General features: G+C 38.8%; 1 protein-coding gene across 3 annotated transcripts in view; it reads right to left on the reverse strand.

The window, feature by feature from the left end:
• The window catches only part of FAM81B (family with sequence similarity 81 member B), a 55180-nt gene that overhangs the window by 24676 nt on the left and 10767 nt on the right, over positions 1-19737 (reverse strand). For all 3 annotated transcript variants that reach the window (XM_058726955.1, XM_058726976.1, XM_058726966.1), the window contains 2 exons: positions 12709-12952; positions 6650-6768 (listed from right to left, as the gene is read on the reverse strand). In XM_058726955.1, coding sequence (XP_058582938.1) covers positions 6650-6768; positions 12709-12952 — 363 coding nt within the window. The remainder of the gene's footprint in view (positions 1-6649; positions 6769-12708; positions 12953-19737) is intronic.

Genomic DNA, 19737 nt, shown 5'->3' on the forward strand with positions numbered 1-19737 from the left:
GCGCTGAAGGGTTAACAAGGCATGAAGAAATAGAAAGCCACAGGATGAAAGTATCCAAGAATGGGTAGAGATTAGGTATTCAGGGCAGCAGTGCCCCCCAATTTAGTACAATAGCAGAAAACTGCTTTCACGGGAAGGAAGGATCAAAATAGGTAAACAGTTAAAAGGGGCTAGAGACCACCCTGGGCAAAGTTGCCCGGAGTGGAGCTAATCAGCAAAAGAAAGGTGCCTTGTTGACTCTGAGGTAGCATGTTCAGTCCTTCTTGCCCCCCTAGGCAAGTTTAGGTAAACAGACAAGGTGCCTCATGTCTGCTGTAAACAACCATCTGCTCAGCACCTGGATTTTGTTTTGTATTGACCCAAACCCCTAACACCACATATCTTCAAAACCCCCTTTCCATCACGCCCATGAATTAATGTTCACAATTTCATTGTCTCTTTGTGCATGTCTATCATGCTGATAAACCTTCTGATCCTAATAAAAACGGAGCAAGGACACTTACTGGGAGCTCTTGTCTCCTCTCGGACTTGGAATATTAATCCTCTGACTTGCATATTAATCCTATGTCCGCTCTCTTGCTGGACAAGAGAACTCCAGACCCAGAGTCTACGACAACAAACTACAGTGGCTCTTTGCTCTCCCTCTTCCTGCTTTTCCCAGTTCTCCCTAGAGACAAGAGCCTGTCTTTATCTAGTTTCAGAGTTTCCTAGTGCTGCCAACACCTAAGCCTTTTGAGAGTTGTGTGGTGCAAAACCAGATCATTCTCAGTTTATCCCACAGGTTTAAAACTGGTTTTATTACATCTGCTAAGTCAGTTTCCACATGTCTATTTTCTTGGTCCCAACATTTCTATGCTGATATCCTCTGTTTTGGTGGCTCTGTTTTAAAGAGAAACTTTTTTTTTTTTTTTTTTTTTTTTTGCAGTAGATTTAGTGGGACTTTGGGAAGGAGCAAAATTACAGCTGATTGCTGTTCAATCAGCAATCTGCTTTAATTTTTTTCCTTTGTTCTTAACTTCTTTGAAACCAAGAGAACCTCTGATTTGAACCTCGTGTGTTTTTCTGGGTAATTCCTCTCATTGAGGTTTGCACATCAGCCTCATAGTTTTCTCTGTCTGACTATCGATATTGGTGGTGCCGATTTTTACGCACAGGCTAGATTCTACCTATCATGCTTACATCTTTGGCTGATTCTGACTACCTACAGAAGATCACCAAGTGTGTGTGGGGGGAGGAGTAGACCACATCCTCCACTCAGGCTTGCAGTATCAAATCTGTTCTTTTCTTAAGCCCTATGGGCTGTAGGAGGGCACATCCCCCGCTTTCCTCCTCAAAAACGGGATTGGTGTATTTTACAGCCAATCACTGAATCCTAGATTTTCTGTAGTGACGCTATAGGCCCGCCTCTACTTCCTCTGCCTGTAGCATGTCAGCATTTCTCTCGGGTATGAATTTGCAAGCACAGAGCTTCTAGATGATAAATAACACAAATGCATCCTCAGCTACACTCCTCAGCTGCTCTGTGTTACTGACCTGATTCCCTGAAGGGACATTTCCTGTGTGTCCTGTGACCCGCCTGAGCCCTGAGTAATGGAGTAATATTACTCCATTCAAATTATTTAGGATTACGACTCTTGTTTTGGCGCCAGTCATTATATCTAAGGTCCGAGGAAGACAGACATGACAGTATTTGTAAGTGTACTCTGTTTGTGGTTGTGGTTAGCAGTTGTGGCAACTTCCAAGTTCTATTAAAGATGGAATTTTTAGGGGCGCCTGGGTGGCTGAGTCAGTTGAGCATCCGACTTCCGCTCAGGTCATGATCTCGCAGTCTGAGTTCAGCCCCGCTTGGGACTCTGTTGACAGAGCCTGGAGCCTGCTTCGGATTCTGTGTCTCCTTCTCCCTTTGCCCCTACCCCGCTCATGCTCTATCTCTCTTTGTCAAAAATAAATAAACATTTTTTTAAAAAAGGTGGAATTTTTGCTTCCCTTCTATTTTTAACTGGCTTTAAGACGTCGCAAGTGAGAGGAGTGGCATAAAAATATCTTTATTCAATTATCTTTAACCAGAAGTTTCTACTCTTAACTTTTCAAAAGTTGACAATATCCATGATATCATTCTTCCAAATAATATGATTTTTGCTTTTCATATCAACACAATTTGTAATTTTTTTGATAAGAAAAATCTGCCTTTGGGTCCCAAATAGCCAAATGTAGCTGGAAGTCCTGCGTCTTCTGACTGCTGCTGCAGACTGTAAATCATGGCCATCTCTATGGATGTTCTTTACATACTTGCTTTTCCTCATTTGCACCTGAGATTATCATCTACTGAATAGAGGAGAGGGTATCAAAAGCAGACGAGACGCCTTTGAGAACCTCGTCTCATTGGAGTTACTTGCTTTTACACTGCCCCTGTTTTGGAGTAGGAAATACGGTGTAAAATTGAAAGCACGTTGCCATTATTAAATATTGAGTTTGATTTATGCAGCAGTAAAATGTTTCCTAGGAATTAGGTTAAAATAATCAACTTAATCTCAGTTATGCCAAAATACTCATTGGAATTAAGGTCAATATATGTGGAAAGACAGTAATTAATCTGTCTCAGCTTGTCTATTAGTCCCTTGCCTGGCAAAAATACACAGAACGGGAGAGGAAGGGTGAATTTAAGTCTCATGGCTTTTAGCCAGATTCTGTCTCGGATTAGCAAATACAATAAAGAAATTTTCATAATAAGAAGATATTTCAAGGAAAAATAAGACCTCGTCCTAAAATCACTACCTAAGATTCAAGGGGAAGGTAAGCAATTGAAGAATAAAATGGAGGGAAGGGAGGCTCTTGGTTTCCCCTTCTCTGGATGTACCAAATAAACAGCTACACACAGATCAGTTTCCTCTGAGAAAAACCCAGAAACTAATTTAAAGACTCTTGCTTATCAGGCATCTAAGAATATACCCACATTGAAATGGGCAGGAAAGCTGAGACACATTCATGCTGTAAACCCCATTCTTGGCACAGTGCCTTCCTTACAGTTGGGAGGGGACCCCCAAATCTTAGCTTCCTCCTGAGGAGTGAAAGGTTTGGACTGTACATCGAGCACTTCAACTTTTACAGCTGCCACCTGAGAGACTGGCTTCCAAATCACCTAGCTCTGAGAGCTGATGGGACTCATTTGCAAGTCCCCTAGGACCACAGAAAAAAGAAGTAGCTGTAAATGACCACAGATTAAAAAATGGACAAATGTGGGGGTGCCTGGGTGGCTTAGTCGGTTAAGCAGCCCCTGACTTTGGCTCAGGTGATGATCTCACAGTTCGTGACTTGGAGCCCCACATCGGCTCTCTGCTGTTGGTGCAGAGCCTGCTTCGGATAATCTGTCCCTGTCTCTCTCTGCCCTTCTCCCATCTCAATCTCTCTCTCTTTCTCTTTCTCTCTCTCTCTCTCTCAAAAATAAATACATATTTTTAAAAAATGGGCAAAGCATCTGAATAGATATTTATCCACAGATGACATACAGGTGACCAGCAAGTACATGAAGAGGTGCTCAGTGTCACCGATCATCAGGAAACTGCAAATCAAAAGCACAATGAGATATTACCCTTCACCTGTTAGAGTGGTTATTATCAAAATAATAAAAACACAACAAATGTCGACTAGTAGGTAGAGAAAAGAAAACCCTTGTATATTATTGGTAAGAATGTAAATTGGTGCAGCAATTATAGAAAACAGTATGAAGGTTCTTCAAAAAACTAAAAATAGAACTATTACATCATTCAGCAATCCCTGTTCTGGATGTATATCCAAAGGAAGTGAAATCAGTACTTGGAAGGAATATCTGCACTCCCACACTCCCATGTTCACTGTAGCAATATTCACAATAGCCAAGATATGGAAACAACCTAAGCGTCTGTTGACAGACGAATGGAAAAATAAATTGTGACACACACACACACACACACACACACACACACACACACACACACACATTCTGAGTATTATCCAGACTCAAAAAAAGAGATATTGCCATTTGTGAATACACAGATAAAATTGGAGGACATTATGCTAAGTTAATTAAGATAGACACAGAAAAAAAAAAAACCTGCATGATCTCATATGGTACCTGAAAAAGTCAAATACTCAGAAGCAGAGAGTAGAATGGTGGTTACCCAGGGTGCAGAGGTAGGGGAGATGGGGAAATGTTGGTCAAAGAGTACAAAGTCGCAGTTAAATAGGAAGAATATGCCTAGAGACCTAATATACAGTGTGATGACCATAGTTAATAATGTACTGAAGAATGGAAATATGCTAAGAAAGTAGATTTCAGTTGCTCTTATCACACACATAAAATGGTAACCATGTGAGAAGATATGTTAATTAGCTTGACTGTAGTAATCATTTTACTATGCTTGTATATATCAAATCATGTTGTAGACTTTAAACAGAAACATTTTTTTGTTTTTAAAAAAGGAAACAAAAAAGAAAAAAAGAAATTGAAGCTGATCCATCTTGTTCTAGATATTATTCCATTCATATCTTGGTTTCATTGAAATCTGTTATTGTGTCTTACATGTAAGGCAGGATTTAGAAAAATAGAATACTGGGTTTGTAATGGTTTGCAGAAAAAATAAATAGTTCACGTGTCATCAGCACACCACCAAGTGGAACCAAATTCCAAGTTTTATTCAAGACAGATGTTTGGTATTTGTCTTTGAGAAATCATGGCACATCTAAATAGGATGGTGGGTCTGTTCGTGTTTGTTTTATTACCTTGCTTCAAACTTACCCAAATACTATAAACATTCTTTTGTGTGTATCAGATATTATATAAGGAAATATATAATTTTGTATATTTTGGATGAATAAACATGTACTTATACATAGCATAGTTACATATCTATCTCTGTGTGTGTGTGTGTGTGTGTGTGTGTGTGTGTGTGTACACATAGGTACTATTCCTGAAGATTCTGTTTTCCTAATGTTTGCCACCTGGTCTGGACTTTCATGGCTAGTGTGTTAGTTTAGGCCCTTGACATTTCCCACCTTGACTGCTGCAGTAGGCTTCCTTTCATTTTCATTTTTCCTTTTTGTACCCCACCAACTTAGCTAATACTAGAATGTTCCTATATATGTCATCCCTCTTACTTATAATCAATCTTCCCATGCTTACTTATAACTTTCTATATAAAGTTCAAACTTCTTACCTTGACCCACAAGATCTCTCAGCATCCAATTTGGACCACTTGTAAGCTTCATCTCCCAATCTCCCATCTCTCCCTAAAAGCAAACCCCCAAATACCAAAACTAAAACACTCTTCTTACAGGTAGCTCTTTGAACATGTCTCAGTAATTCATCCCTCAGTTTGTTTGCACTTATTATCCCTCCTATGTAAAGTGCATTTCCTGTTGTCCTTCCTTGTCTAGATATCTGCTATGGATCCTTCAAAACTAATTTCAGTGTCACCTCCTCCAGAAGACTTCCCTATGCCTCAGTCTGATTTGGATATTTCCATAGCACCTCAAACTTTCATTACATTGTTTATCTAATCACTTACATTTGGAGCTTGTTTTCCCAGGTAGACCACAAATCTGGGGTCATGAGGAATTGGAAGTGGACCATGTTGCTGAATCCCCAAATCCCATACACTGCCTGGCATGTGCTTATATGGCATGAAGCTTAATACCTTTTTGTTGTTGTTGAATTGAATGGATAGATGCTCTAAAAGGAGTTCGTCTTAGGTGTTAATCACCTAATTGTTATTTTGTCATTAACACTACAGAGCAGATTAACAAGATGGAGATTGAGTATTCCAGGAGAGAGTAAAGATGTGCTGGCAGAAGATGCTGAGTTGCAAAGGTGACTACAGTCAGCCATTCACAGGTGATCTTTGATATTTCTACTAGAGTGGTCCTGCCATTGTCAATACCCACAGGTTTTTGTTAAACTGTATAGCATTAATTCTTTTGATTTAGAAATATCTCGGGGCGCCTGGGTGGCGCAGTCGGTTAAGCGTCCGACTTCAGCCAGGTCACGATCTCGCGGTCCGTGAGTTCGAGCCCCGCATCAGGCTCTGGGCTGATGGCTCGGAGCCTGGAGCCTGTTTCCGATTCTGTGTCTCCCTCTCTCTCTGCCCCTCTCCCGCCCGTTCATGCTCTGTCTCTCTCTGTCCCAAAAATAAATAAAAAACATTAAAAAAAAAATTTGATTTAGAAATATCATATGAACCATATTTTTCAAAATTTTATCGATTTGGAAGTAAATTCCTTTTGTTAGACTTTTATATGTAATTCTTATATATTTTAAATATTTTAATTAATTATTAAATTAAATTAAAGTATTTTAAATATTTGTAGGTGTTCTTGAGGGTGTGTCTTTGTATAGATATTGGCATTTAGACAGTTGAGGGCTGCAAATATAATAGGATTCTCGTCACTAGCAGACAGAACCAAAACTGGACATTCTGTAAAAGGGGCCTTTTAGAGAACCCTTGATTCTCAAGGTAGCATGAAGCTTTCAAGGTGTATCATAGACTTTCTCAACCACCACCTCATCAGTTTAGCGTAAAGATAATATCTACTTTTTTACTATATGGAACTTAGTTGGGAATGAGAATTCAATGGGCAAGAACTGACTGCCATTCATTGATATGCTTCTTCTCACCTGGCTACTCTTCCTCGAAGATCTCCAACTCCTTGAAGGTGTCTGGTGTTTAGCTCCTGTACTGCAAAATTAGTTCCTGTGGCCGCCTGGTCTCGCGCTCTTATTTGGTGTTCTAAAATCTGTAATTTTAAGTGAAAATTCCCATTAATTTCCTACCCCACATGATAAGAAAGTATAATTTAAAGCAGAGGTTCAAAATCAAAAGCCTTTCCTAATTAGGCTGACAGTGTAAATGAGTGAGAGAGTCCTATGTCAGAGAGAGGCAGTCCCTACTTTATCTGAGGAAGGTAGTGATGGCCTGATTCCAGCTGATTATTGCCAGGTAGGAATGATGGCTCAACAGTGTTTCAACACAAGCCAGAAATCTAGATTTTATGTTAAATCTTTCAATTTTTAAATATTGACATCTTAGTCAAAATCTTACATAAACACTACAGGCCAAATAAAACATACTTACTGCGCTGTTATGGCCACGAGTAGCCATTTGGCCATCATTGATACAAAAGCTTTTCACGAAAACCTATCTCAGAATTGGTGGCAGAGTTTAGAAAGGGATCTTTACTATGGCATCAGTCAAGGCCCTTTGCAGATTGAATCAGAACCACAGTGAAGCTAATACAACTAACATGAGTAAATGTGAATCAAACTGTTCCACTCAAAAGGAGTGAAGAAGGTTTATTCTAGATTTTTAGAGAACATGAGAGATTTATGGCTTGAAGTATACTCAGATTTTGTCCTTGGGTATTCTTAGTCATGTCTTAGGTAGGTCTTGGTATTCTGAAATAGAGCTATCTTATACTACCAGGTCGGTGGTCTCAAGAACAGCGGCTTAAAATTGTTTCACACTTAACATGTAAGCATTAATTTAAAACTAAAAAAAAAAAAAAATCTGCTTGTCCATAGCAAAAATTTCTATCTTAGTTGACACTCAAGCAAAATCCAAAGTAAAGTGAAGACATATATTTAAAAAAAAACATATTTATTTGTAAAATAAGTGAGAGTATACGGCAAGTTCAGGATTTGGGGAAGCATTAAAGTTTAGTTACTATATTTGATCAAGGCCTGAACTATGTCTAAATTTATGTTTATCGATTTTTTGAGGAAAGAAGGATTTTTGTAGCAAATGAATCGTAGAAATTTTAAATACCATATACAGGATCTTTCTCATTTGTAAACTGGCAGATTGAAACAACCCAAGAGCAAAAACAAACAAAAAAACCTTTAATTGAAAACTTAGAAGTATCAAGAATGCTAGCTGGAGTTTTTTTGTTTTCATTTGTTTTTGCCTGACTCTAAGTGTCTCAGTCCATTCACGTTGCTCTAACAAAATACCACAGACTGGGTAGCTAATAAACAACAGACATATGTTTCTCACAGTTCTGGAGGCTGGAAGTCCAAGGTCAGGGTGCCTGCTTGGTCCACTTCTGGTGAGAGCCCTCTGCTGGGCTGCAGACTGTCTACTTCCTACTGCGTCCTCAGGTGGTGGTAGGAGTCAGGGGTATCTTGTGGGAGGGCACTGGTCCTAATCACGAGACCCTACCTCCTAACACCATCACATGGGACATTAGATTTCAACATATGCATTTTGGAGGAGCGGGGAGAGACCCAATATTCAGACCATAGCAAAAGATGTTACTTTTCTTTGTTTTGGTAAAGTATAGTGAAGAAAAGGAATTTGCCCTACTAAACACTAAAACATATGAGATGATAATAAATACATAAGTGTAGCAAAATAGATCTGCATATGTAAATAAATCAATGTAATGTAATGAAGACCTCGGTAAACATAAGAAAGAAATGTGCTGGGGCACCTGTGTGGCTCGGTTGGTTGAGTGTCCGACTTTGGCTCAGGTCATGATCTCGCTGTTTATGAGTTTGAGCCCTGCATAGATAGGTCTTTGCGCTGACAGCTCAGAGCCTGGGGCCTACTTCGGATTCTGTGTCTCCCTCTCTCTCTGCCCCTCCCTCACTCACACTCTGTCTCTCTCTTTCAAAAGTAAATAAACCTTAAAATATTTTTTAAAAAACGAATGTACTATACTTGAGGCTCACAAATTAGTGGGGGAGGAATTTCACGAATGGTGTTGGGATCTCTGGTTGTTTATTCAGAAAACAATCAGTTTAGATCCTTACCTCATGACACATTTTAGAAAAGTAGTTTAAAAATATAAATAGTTAAGCCATAAAAATAACAGATAATAAAGGTGATTATTTCAATTCTAAATGAAGAAATTTCTATTCTTAAAAATAATGAGAGGAATCACAGAGCAAAATATTGGAATGCTTAACGAGAGCAAAATAATGGAAACTTTAACAACCTTATATAAAACTTGACAGAAACATTGTAAATATAACTGAGATATAAACAATGAACTGAAAAAACATTTATAACAAATGTTACTGCCACAGATTTCAGTCTAGTGCTGCAATCAGCATGCATTTGTTGGCGAAAGCCAGTTGTGCGTATCTTTTCCCATCTTTGTGTTTGGTGTTTTGATGTTTGAAATCAATCACAGTGAGACTATTAACACCATGGAAATAGGCAAACACTCCAACCAAGTTTTTATTCTCCAGAAAATATTTGCTTGCTGGTTGCTAACCATTTGCCAAGCTACCAGCAGCTATTATCCTCAATTAATAAAAAAGCTCATCAAATAAGAATTAAAAAGCACTAAAACTCCAAAAGATAAATTGGCAAACGACATTAATAGATGATGGACAGAGAAAATGAAAAGCGTTATAGTCACTTTTAAAAAGTGAACACGACGGGTGCCTGGGTGGCTCAGTCGGTTAAGCGGCCGACTTCGGCTCAGGTCATGATCTCACCATCCGTGAGTTCGAACCCCGCGTCGGGCTCTGTGCTGACAGCTCAGAGCCTGGAGCTTGTTTCAGATTGTGTCTCCCTCTCTCTGACCCTCCCCCGTTCATGCTCTGTCTCTCTCTGTCTCAAAAATAAATAAACGTTAAAAAAAAAAATTTAAAAAGTGAAAACGAGAGAAAGATCTCATCTCTATCCCATTAAATTAGTGAAGTTAAAACAATACATCTCAATGCTGGTGTAGGCCCATGAAAGAGCACTCTTGTGTAATGCTAATGGAAGTGTAAGTATAAACTTTCTGGAAACCAATTTGGCAACATGTATCAAGAGCCTTTACAGTGTCCACACCCTGGAGTTCTACTTCTAAGAATTTATACTATGGAAATAATCCAAATACAGACCTATACTTATGAGCAAGGGTATTTTAATATTAACAGAATGACTTAGCAAATCATGGTGTGTGCACTGTACAAAGAACCTTTAATCATGTGAGTGTATGATATAATTTTATATTAAAGATTATGCTTACAAATGTAGTCCCAGCCTCCTAATGGAATATGTGGAAGGACTTGAAGGTAATGAATCTGGGTGTTTGTAGAAATTGCCATTTGGTAGTGGAATTGAGAATTTTTTTCCCCAGGTTTAAACATTTTTTTCTTAAGCTTTCAAAATAATTACAATGAACAAGTATTGCTCTTACAAGTTGGTGGGAAAAAGAAACAAAATAAATAAACAAAATAAATGTGATACATAAAATTCTCTTTCCTTGAGTTTAAAATAAATTAATTTTAAAATTTGTAATTAGCTGCCAGCTTAAAAAACAAATAGTTTGAATATAAAAAGGAACAAGCAACTGCTGCATTATGGTTGATTAAAAACATTTTTTTCTTAATTACTTTCATAGGCCCAAGTCAAGCTTCAGCTCACACTTGAACCTGTCTTGCTGGTCAGTTTGCAATGGACTGAGCTCGTTAATGAGTTTAGGCTTTTAAAAAATACTTGAATAGCACCTATTTCACTATAAAGAGCACGTTATAGTATTAGTTATTTACTAAAGGTAGCCTAATAGTTTCTTCTTTATGATGTTTAACTATGTTGTCTACAGACTTTAAAATATTTTCTAATTCATTTTCCTCATAGACCAGTCCTCCTCATCCCCTTAACAGGATGGCATATATTTTGAGATTTTATAGTTTTGGGAAAATATTTTGTCTTTTTTTCAGAGCTAATCTAAGACAACCAATTATTATAGGGAAAAAGCCCTTAACAAGATTTCTAATGGGGTGCCTGGGTGGCTCAGTCAGTTAAACATCCAACTTCAGCTTGGGTCATGATCTTGCCCTCAGTGAGTTTGAGCCCCACATCAGGCTTTGTGCTGGCAGCAATCTCTCTCTCTCTCTCTCTCTCTCTCTCTCTCTCTCTCTCTCTCTCAATCAAAAATGAATAAATGTTAAAAAAATTAAAAAAAAACAGATTTCTAGACTTCTGGAAATAGTTTCCCTCTTAAAATTAAGATTATTTTACTGAGGTATAATTAATAGGTATTAAAAGGTACCAATCAAAGTATATATCTGAATGGATTTTGACAAATATAATCAACATGTAACAACCATTTCTCATTTCTGAGAATGCTACTCTCTTTTCAATTACCAGCAAGTTTTGACTTTTAAATTGGTATCTTGTTTAGTGCGAGTGCTATACTTGGTTTGGTCATCATGTCAAAGGCGCTGAGCCGCTAACCTCATCATTTTCTTACCACTGTTATGCTGGAAACATCTTTGACCACTTTGAGAAGTGGTACTGACTTTTAGGCACTGGGGTCAATTCAGTATGTGCTAAATACCAATGAAGTACTTTTTAAAAGTTCACTAAGATTTTTTTTTTTTTAACTTCCATACTCCCTCTAATGCATCCTGGGGTTTGCCAGACCCTACAGATGGAAAATAAATTAATAAGTATCCTTAGCTTTATAAACAAAGTCCTAAGGAAGTCTTTGCTGAGTTAATTGCATGAGTTTTGTTTGTCTGTTTGTCAGATCCACTATATTATATTCCCTGACAGTAAAAGAGGACATTTGTTGTGGGAATTTTAATGATAATTCTGCAAATTTTTAGTCAGTTTCCCAAAGTATATTCTCTGGGACTCTTGCTTGAAAGTTTCTACCCCAGATTCATCATGCCTATTGGCACCTTAAAAATGCTGAAAAACTTGTAGTGAAAATCTGTTTATTTTGGTTTAACCAAGATAGATATTTTCTTTTGTGATCAGAAATTCTATTTTCCCTTTAACATCTTAAACATCATTCATTTGGGAAATACGTAGAGTGCTGACTACCTACCATGTGCTTTTGTCATCTGTTGTGTTATTTAATAATGAAGAAAACAGAATCTTTACCATTATATATTAGAATATATATATATATATATATATATATATATATATACACACACACACATACATACATACATATATAGGTATACACACACATGTGTATATATATTGATATATTTAGAAGGGGAAAACAAGCAATTAACAAATATACACTATGAGTTTGCTTATCACATGGATACATACTATGAATATCTATAATGTAAGATTTAACGAAGATTGTGACTGCTGGGTAGGGAAGGGTGCCTTTTTACAGAATGCTGAGGAAATCCTCTCTGATAGGGTGATAACTGAGCACAGACTTCAAGGCAATGGAGAACATTTCACAGGAATGTCTAGGGGAAGATGATTCAGCCAGAGTGAATATTAAGTGCCAAGGCCCTGAAGCCAGAACATGTTTGGTGTGTTCTAGGAAGAGCTGGGAGCCAGTGTGGTCACAATGAAAGAAGTGAGGGGGTGGGAGATGGGGAGAGAGATGGCTTGGGTCAGACTGTGATGGGCCTGTGAGCCATCATTGCCAGTGCACCATGAAAAGCTCTATTTGAAACAATTACATAAAAAGAATCTCAGAAATTGAGATTAAAATAATCACCTTAGCACAATGTCTGACATACTGTTAAACAATTCTCTCTGCTGTCACAAAATAGATATTAAATGCTTTTTGAATAGAATTTCCTTCTACTTTTTTAGCATACATGAACAGTTGAAAAGTTGAACTGTTTTCCTCTGGGGTTACATGTTGTAGTCATTTAAACTTAAGCTCTAGTGAGTCATTTCTGTAGTTGAAAATGATATTGGTGGTTGATCATCGTTGTCAAGCAATGATGCCAACATATGGGAAATGAAGAATTACCTCAATATTTTGGCTCAGTTTTTTGACAATGCTCGTGATGGTCTGGATGTGGCTTTCCAGTAGCTTCCTGGCAAGCAACTCCTCTTTTTGAAAGCCATGGGCCCCTTGAAGACAAGCAGAGATTTCCTCCTTGATGCGGAAGGCTTGTTCAAGGAGGAAAGCGATGGTACGCTCCTGGGTGTTCAATCTGTCTTCTAGCTGCCTTCTCTGGGTGTTTGGAATCACAGGAAGAAAAGAATGACCCCTAGTCAGGAACAGGAAACAACACCAGGGACGTTACAAGAATGAGTTGGAGGAGCCAGAACCAGAACTTGTCTCTTCACTTAACTTCTGTACCATCTCCCCTGTGAGAGGTTTGGGAGGACCTTATAGGAATCGGCCAGGTTGGATTCCTGGTTTGTCTCTCATCTCACAAGATCTGACTTCTGCCTTGGTCTTACATTATGCATTTTTCATGTTTCTAAGCAGGAATCATTTTATATTTTACCCACTATTCTAACAAGCCATCTTGGATCCACATACATTTAATACTTGAGAATTCTACATTGAGGAGAGTGCTGCCTACTAACTTGGAAGAAATGATAGTTCAAAGGCAGAGATTCATGAAAGAGTCAGAAGTTCAGTGAAAAAGTAAACACAATAAATGAGAAAAAGAAATAGGCTAGAGCTCTTAAGAATTAGGGTAAAGTAACATGTAAAATCTTGATAGCCTCTATTGGCATTAGTATATTACTCATTCCCCTCACTGATAAGCCTCTTGAAGGACAAGCTACTTTGTTGTGTCTTTTTCTTCACTGAATTCACTTTGCTTGGTTCTGTGACCCAGACTCTGAAGAAAGAAATGAGTTACACATTTCCTTAGGAGTAAAATTTCCTGGGTGTCCTATGGTCTTGACCAAAATGCTCAGCTAGCATGACTGCTGGTTTTCTATCTTCTCTCCCTCCTAAAACCTTGGAGTGACTAGAAAGAAAAATTAGAAAACTGCCCTCCTTGGGCAGCAGGGGCTATTCTAAACTGGTGAGGGTGTGGGGTGGTGCAGGGGGTGCCCTGATGTGCCCTCCAGCTCCCTTTTCAGGAAGGCAGGACTTATTTTCCTAAGTGTTGGGTGCGCTGCTGGCTGACAGCCCTCAGCTGATAGCTTCTCTGGGAACCGCCTTGGTGAATACAGTCACTTTGCTCAAGGCCATGCCCATTTCCTGGGGCAGCGTGAAATCAGTGATGGGTCAATGTATGGCTATAAAGGCCTGGCACACTTGCTCTATCTCAGAACAAGTTGGAAGGACCATCCCAGCTTCAGGGCTCCCTGTGGAATTGTATCACAATACTTTTTTTCCTTCCATTCCTGGCAGTGACCCCAGAGCACTCCTTAATGAGCCTTCTGTTCATCAATCTCTGTCTCAGAGCCTGTTTCCTGGGCAACCCAACCATAGTCAGGTGGCCGCTTTGGTCTGGGGCAAGAAAGAATTCAACAAGGCTGTGGGAGGGTAAAATGGGGAAGAAGGACTGTTGTATTTCTACTCTTGCTTCTTCTAGATAGCCTTGGGATAAACTGCTCTAGTTGTGTGAAATTCAGATTCTTGTTTAAGTGTCCTCAAGAGTCAGATCAGGCAAGGCAGAAAACCTGTAAGAACCTCAAACAACAGTAACAAAAAGCTTGGGGTAAAAACAGACCTTCAGCATTTGCTTTTATACCTTCCTACCTCCACAGGTTCCAGGGGTGGGAAAGCCACTGGTCTCCTAATGCTACTTCTTTCTGAGGAACAAAGGTGAAAACCTGACAGGACAAGTTATTTCGTAGGATGGGGAGGTTTTACTGGGCCTGGGGCTTATCCGTGCCAGCCCCCTGAGTTTATTGGAGCTGACAGGACTCCAGTGGAGATCTGGGTCTGGCCAAAACCCCCAGGGGAAAATTAACTCACAGGCCAAGATAGCAAGACATTTGAGGAGCACAGTCTCTTCCAAAACCAACTAGCCAACAAATAATCTACTGGATTATAGATTGCTACAGAAGATAAACACCAAGATATATGCAGTAAGACATTTTTTAAAAGGCTAATAAACATTAAAGGGAAGATGTTAGCAAAATGAAAACAAAAAACTAGAAAATGTTAAAAAAGTAAACAAGTGAAAATATAATGGTTGAAATAAAGAAAAAGATGGGATAATATGAAGGAGGAAATAGCTGAAGAAGGAACTAGTGATTTAGAATACCAGGATGAAAAAAATTAATCAGACAGAAGGAAGGGTCACACAACTTAGTTATGTCAGGGTCAAACTTTGAAACTCATCTGTGTGACTCCAAAATCCAATGTTAAGCTTAACTCTCCTATATTCCTAGAATTCCAAGAGATAATAAGCAGGGGACTCACTTTGATGCTACTCACGTGACCTAATAGAGTGGCAGCAGTAAGGACACACAGAAGTGTCCCCAGGCTTCATATACACTCTTTCCTTAGTTATCTCTTCCTTTCTTGGTCCTGGCCGCCATTATCTCCTCTACTTCTGCATCTGACCAAAAAGTGCATCCTCCACATGGAAGCTAGAGTGGTCTTTCTCAAAGTCTGAGACCCTCCAATGGCTTATCCATTTTCTGAGAATAAAAGCCTTGTTCCCCTTTCCAACCTCATCTCCTCCTGCCCTTCCATCCGCTTACTCTCATTTAACCACATGCATCTTCTTTCCGTCCCTCACCCATGCAAAACTAGTGCATTGTTCAGAGCCTTGGCGCTTGCTGTTCTTTCTGCTTAGACTGCTCTTCCCTGAAGTCACTTCATGGCTGCCTCCTTCTCATTGATTTTGTCTTAAATCCAGTGTCCCCTCCTCAGACAAGTCTTCCCCTAGGTGGCTTTCTATCATAATACCCCATTTCTTCTTCTCCCCAGCATTTGTCATTATCTAAAATGATCTTAATTGTGTTTATTTTCTGCCCTCCATCACTAGAATGAAAGCTCCCTGTGGACAGGTGCTTTATCTAAGTTGTTCTTCACAATGCCTCCAACACTGAGAAGAGTGCCTGCCACATAGTAGGTCATCAGTAAATGTTTATTGACTGACTGATTTTTCTGGCTGTACTGTTTGTTCCCTTAAGGCTCTGTTGTTGGAAATTGGGGGTGGAGGAAGGTACAATGAAGACTACTGTTTGAGCTTCAAGGTTTAGTGTCTTCTCTTGAGCAGTACAAAATAGCCTCAGCCTGGGTGAAGTTCCCCTTTCCTGTCATCTGCACATTTTAGGAACGAAGAAGGCTTTGTTAAGGGTTTCATTAGATTCCCTCTACCACTCATTTGGCTTAAAAATGTTCTTCTGGAATATTACCAAATGGATATGGGGATATATATATATATATATATATATATATATATATATATATATTCCATTTCTCTAAAACCCCAGCATGCTGACAGTGCTCTGTCGATTGGATGTATGAGTCACAGGCAGAAGGGAAGAGGATGTCAGGCCCTGCTGATGGTGACACATAGCCTAGTGGCAGACGGCAGATTTACTTGTTACCTTCCTTGAGCTAGTGCTGCTTTCTGACCTCTCCACAGTCTGCAGTCTGGTTGTGCCAGGGAAAGAGAAGTTGGTCCTTAGTCATCAGTCCTATACAGATACTTATCAATTATGCTACATTCTTCTCAAAATTTAGTATTTGTGTTCTCTTAGGTGTTCCCAGTGTGTCAGGCATTGTTGGTTAACTTCCTAATAGTTAACCCCCCAACCCACACCACCACTGCCTGATTTGGTTCATCCTCCCACCCCCCATGTCATTTGGGAGGGGGGCAAATCAATCAATCATGGTGGTCTTATTCTTCTGGGTTGAGATGAAGCTGGTTTAGGTAGGACTGACCTGGCCAGTCAGGTGAAAGGAAAAACCTATTGTGGGGTTTCTGGATAATGTTTCTTTGCTTTCAAGAAAAAACACCTAAGAATAAACTTCTCTCTTGTTTGCTGGATGTTGTCATGCCTGTGTGTGATGTCTGGAACTTCTGAAGCCATCTTGTGACCATGAGGGAAAAGAAGATTGCGGAAAAAAAGGATAGAAAACACTTGCTTGATGATGCTAAGCCTCTAAGTTAACTAAACTCTAGATTTTTTAAAATGTGAACTAATCATTTTGGTTGTAGTCTTTATTCTGTGTAGCTGAAAGCACTGTATCTATATCTAACAATCTACCGATAAAAATGTCAGTTAAAATAAAACTATATTAGTATTTACTAAATGTCTACTCTAGTCCATGCATAATAGATAATGAATGGTCTGTCCCTCAAGGAACTTAGTTTAATTCAGGGTTTCTCATAAAGAAAATTGAATTAATATCATGGGGGGTGGAGAAGGGAGGGAAGTTGTTACAATGCAGATTCCTTAGCTCTGTCATAGATTTGTTAGATCACAATCTTGGGTGTTGAGGGGGACAGAGCAAGAATAAACATTTTAAGTAAGCACTTAGATTTTTCTATGTCTTCTAAATATTGAAACCCATTTATTTATTTAAAACTGGTCATGTGAATCAGTGAGTGATTCTCAGTTTGTGATCAGTGAGTGATAAGGCAGAATATATAAAGTGCTGAGGTGTGAAATAGAGAATATGAGCTCTCAAGTTATATGGAGAGTCAGAAGCAATTTAGCAAGGTGGTAGGCAAGATAGACTGATGGTAGAATACAGGTTCCACCACTGACCAACCAAGTGTTTCAATTAATTCATCTTTGAATTAATCCTTGAATGGGGCTAACAGGCCTACTTCACTGTGTGGTTGTAAATACAGAGATAACATGTGAGAAGCATGTGGTAGGGGTGGCAAAACCAATGCAGCCCAGGGTTATGGGGAGCCCCCGTTCACTCACTATTTGGGTGTGCTATTTATTGGCTGGTGTCAAGATTGTGTCCAGAAAGAACTTGAGGAATCAGACCTAAGGTGGCAGAGGGACCAGTGGAACAAGGCTGCCACCTCTGCTCAGATGCCAGTCTGTGGTCCCATTTGTCATGATTGGCCTCAATGATGTTGCTATTTGGCACATGGAAGGAACCCAGTAAGGAGGGCAGCACCTAGTGTTATGCAAATGTATTTTCCTGCAACAATAGGGACATTAAGTGACTTATGATATATATGATATATATCATATATATATATTGATATATATTGATATATTGATATATATATCGATATATATATCAATTGATATATATATCGATATATATATCAATATATATTGATATATATTGATGATTATATATCATATATATGACATATAAACTATATATATGATATATAGTTTCCTTTAGTTTGTAAAATTTATTTTTAGAAGTTATTTTATATTTAAGTGGAAAGCATTCCTTTTTGTGCCTAAGGTTTACTATAAATTGGGAGTTTTATTATTTTTTATTAATAAAAAATGCTTAATGAAGCATTAAAGATGAAGCTTAATGATGCTTAATGAAGCACAAAATAATGCTGTTTAGTTCTATTTACACGATTCCTGAAAGATAAACACAGAGCTTATATATTTTTCTATTTCCATTACCATAACTAAAGAGAATATCATGGGGGTGCCTGGGTGAATCAGTCGGTTAAGTGTCCAACTCTTGATTTTGGCTCAGGTCATGATCTCTCAGTTTGTGAGTTTGAGCCCCGCATTGGGCTCCACGGTGTGGAGCCTGCTTGGGATTCTCTCTTTGTCTCTCTTTCTCTCTCTCTCTCTGCCCCTCTCCCATGCGCATGTGTGTGTGTGTGTGTGTGTGTGTGCTCTCTCTCTCTCTCAAAAATAACTTAAAGAAAGAGCATGTTATTTTGCAATTGACCTTTCTAAATCAACAACTGGAAAGACACACGTATGAACAGTCTCAGTCTTCTAAGAGAGTTTCCTGATACCATTTTTCAAAGACCATCCAAATGGTTAAAAACTGAGTAACAAGATGTGGTCACTCTAATTTTCAGTAAATTAAAAAAAAAAAAAAGAAAGCACTGTTTTATTAGTGTATTGTATCAGTGGGACTTACATCTAAATTTAACTGTGAAAGGAAAGAAATGACTGAATATTCCAGACTAGTCCAGATGGAGTTACTAAGCACAGGAGAAAGAATTCCCAGGGGGCCTTTTCAGAGAGATATTTGGGCTTTACATAAATCATTGATTATGTAGCTGACAACTGAATCTGAACAGATTTTCCACAAACTCTGAGTTCTGTTTCTCTGTGATTCGGTGTGACTTGTACCAGCTGTGCTGTTGCTGGCAGAGGCATCTGTACCTAGAGCCTCTCACTTCTCTGCCTGTTCTGTTCTTGTGAATCGAGCACTAAATTTACTTAGGAGATTCTGATAACTATTTTGTCAGCCTGTAATACTCAAGATGCAGAAATTTGAAAATTTGAGTTCTTTTCTAGAACAATGAAGAGTATAACTGAAAAAAATTTTTCATTTTTGGGAGATCTTCTATGCCTAGTTCCATTCTCAGGGCATAGAGTCCTGCAACACACACAATACACACACATGTGAAGTGAAACTTTAGAGAACATTTTGATGCCTCACAAAAATAACCTGTAAGTTTATGGAACAATGAAATTGAAAAAAATATTTTCCGTAGTTTCTCTGTTGCTTATTTCTAACCACCCTGGCGAATGGATTTTGGCAGCTAGACAAGCCTCCATTGCTGGGTTTTACACAAGACTGAATGCTTTAGGATTGAGATGGAGGCAACTCCAGGTTCATGGGTACAGGTGGGGAAGAGGCAGACCAAAGCCAGTAGGGTTGTGCCAGCATGAGGTCTGCCTAAAGGAGCCTGGAGGAGAGGACTCTAAATAAGGACATGGCCAAGAGACACTGGAGAAGGAGACTGGTTGTAGATAATTTCTAGCAAAATAGTTATATGCTGTATGAGGCAAACACTTTGTTAGTAAAATTTTCATTAAAATTACAGAATTAATGATGCACCTGTTGTGATTGGCTTCCTTGTGGGAGGCATTCAGTTGGCAAGTGTTCCAGAGTCTCTGTGTGAATGAGGGCATGATGAGTTATACTTATAGGCAAAGTGTATGT

Source organism: Neofelis nebulosa, chromosome 1, assembly GCF_028018385.1.
Source record: "Neofelis nebulosa isolate mNeoNeb1 chromosome 1, mNeoNeb1.pri, whole genome shotgun sequence".
NCBI classification, from domain to species: Eukaryota; Metazoa; Chordata; class Mammalia; order Carnivora; family Felidae; genus Neofelis; species Neofelis nebulosa.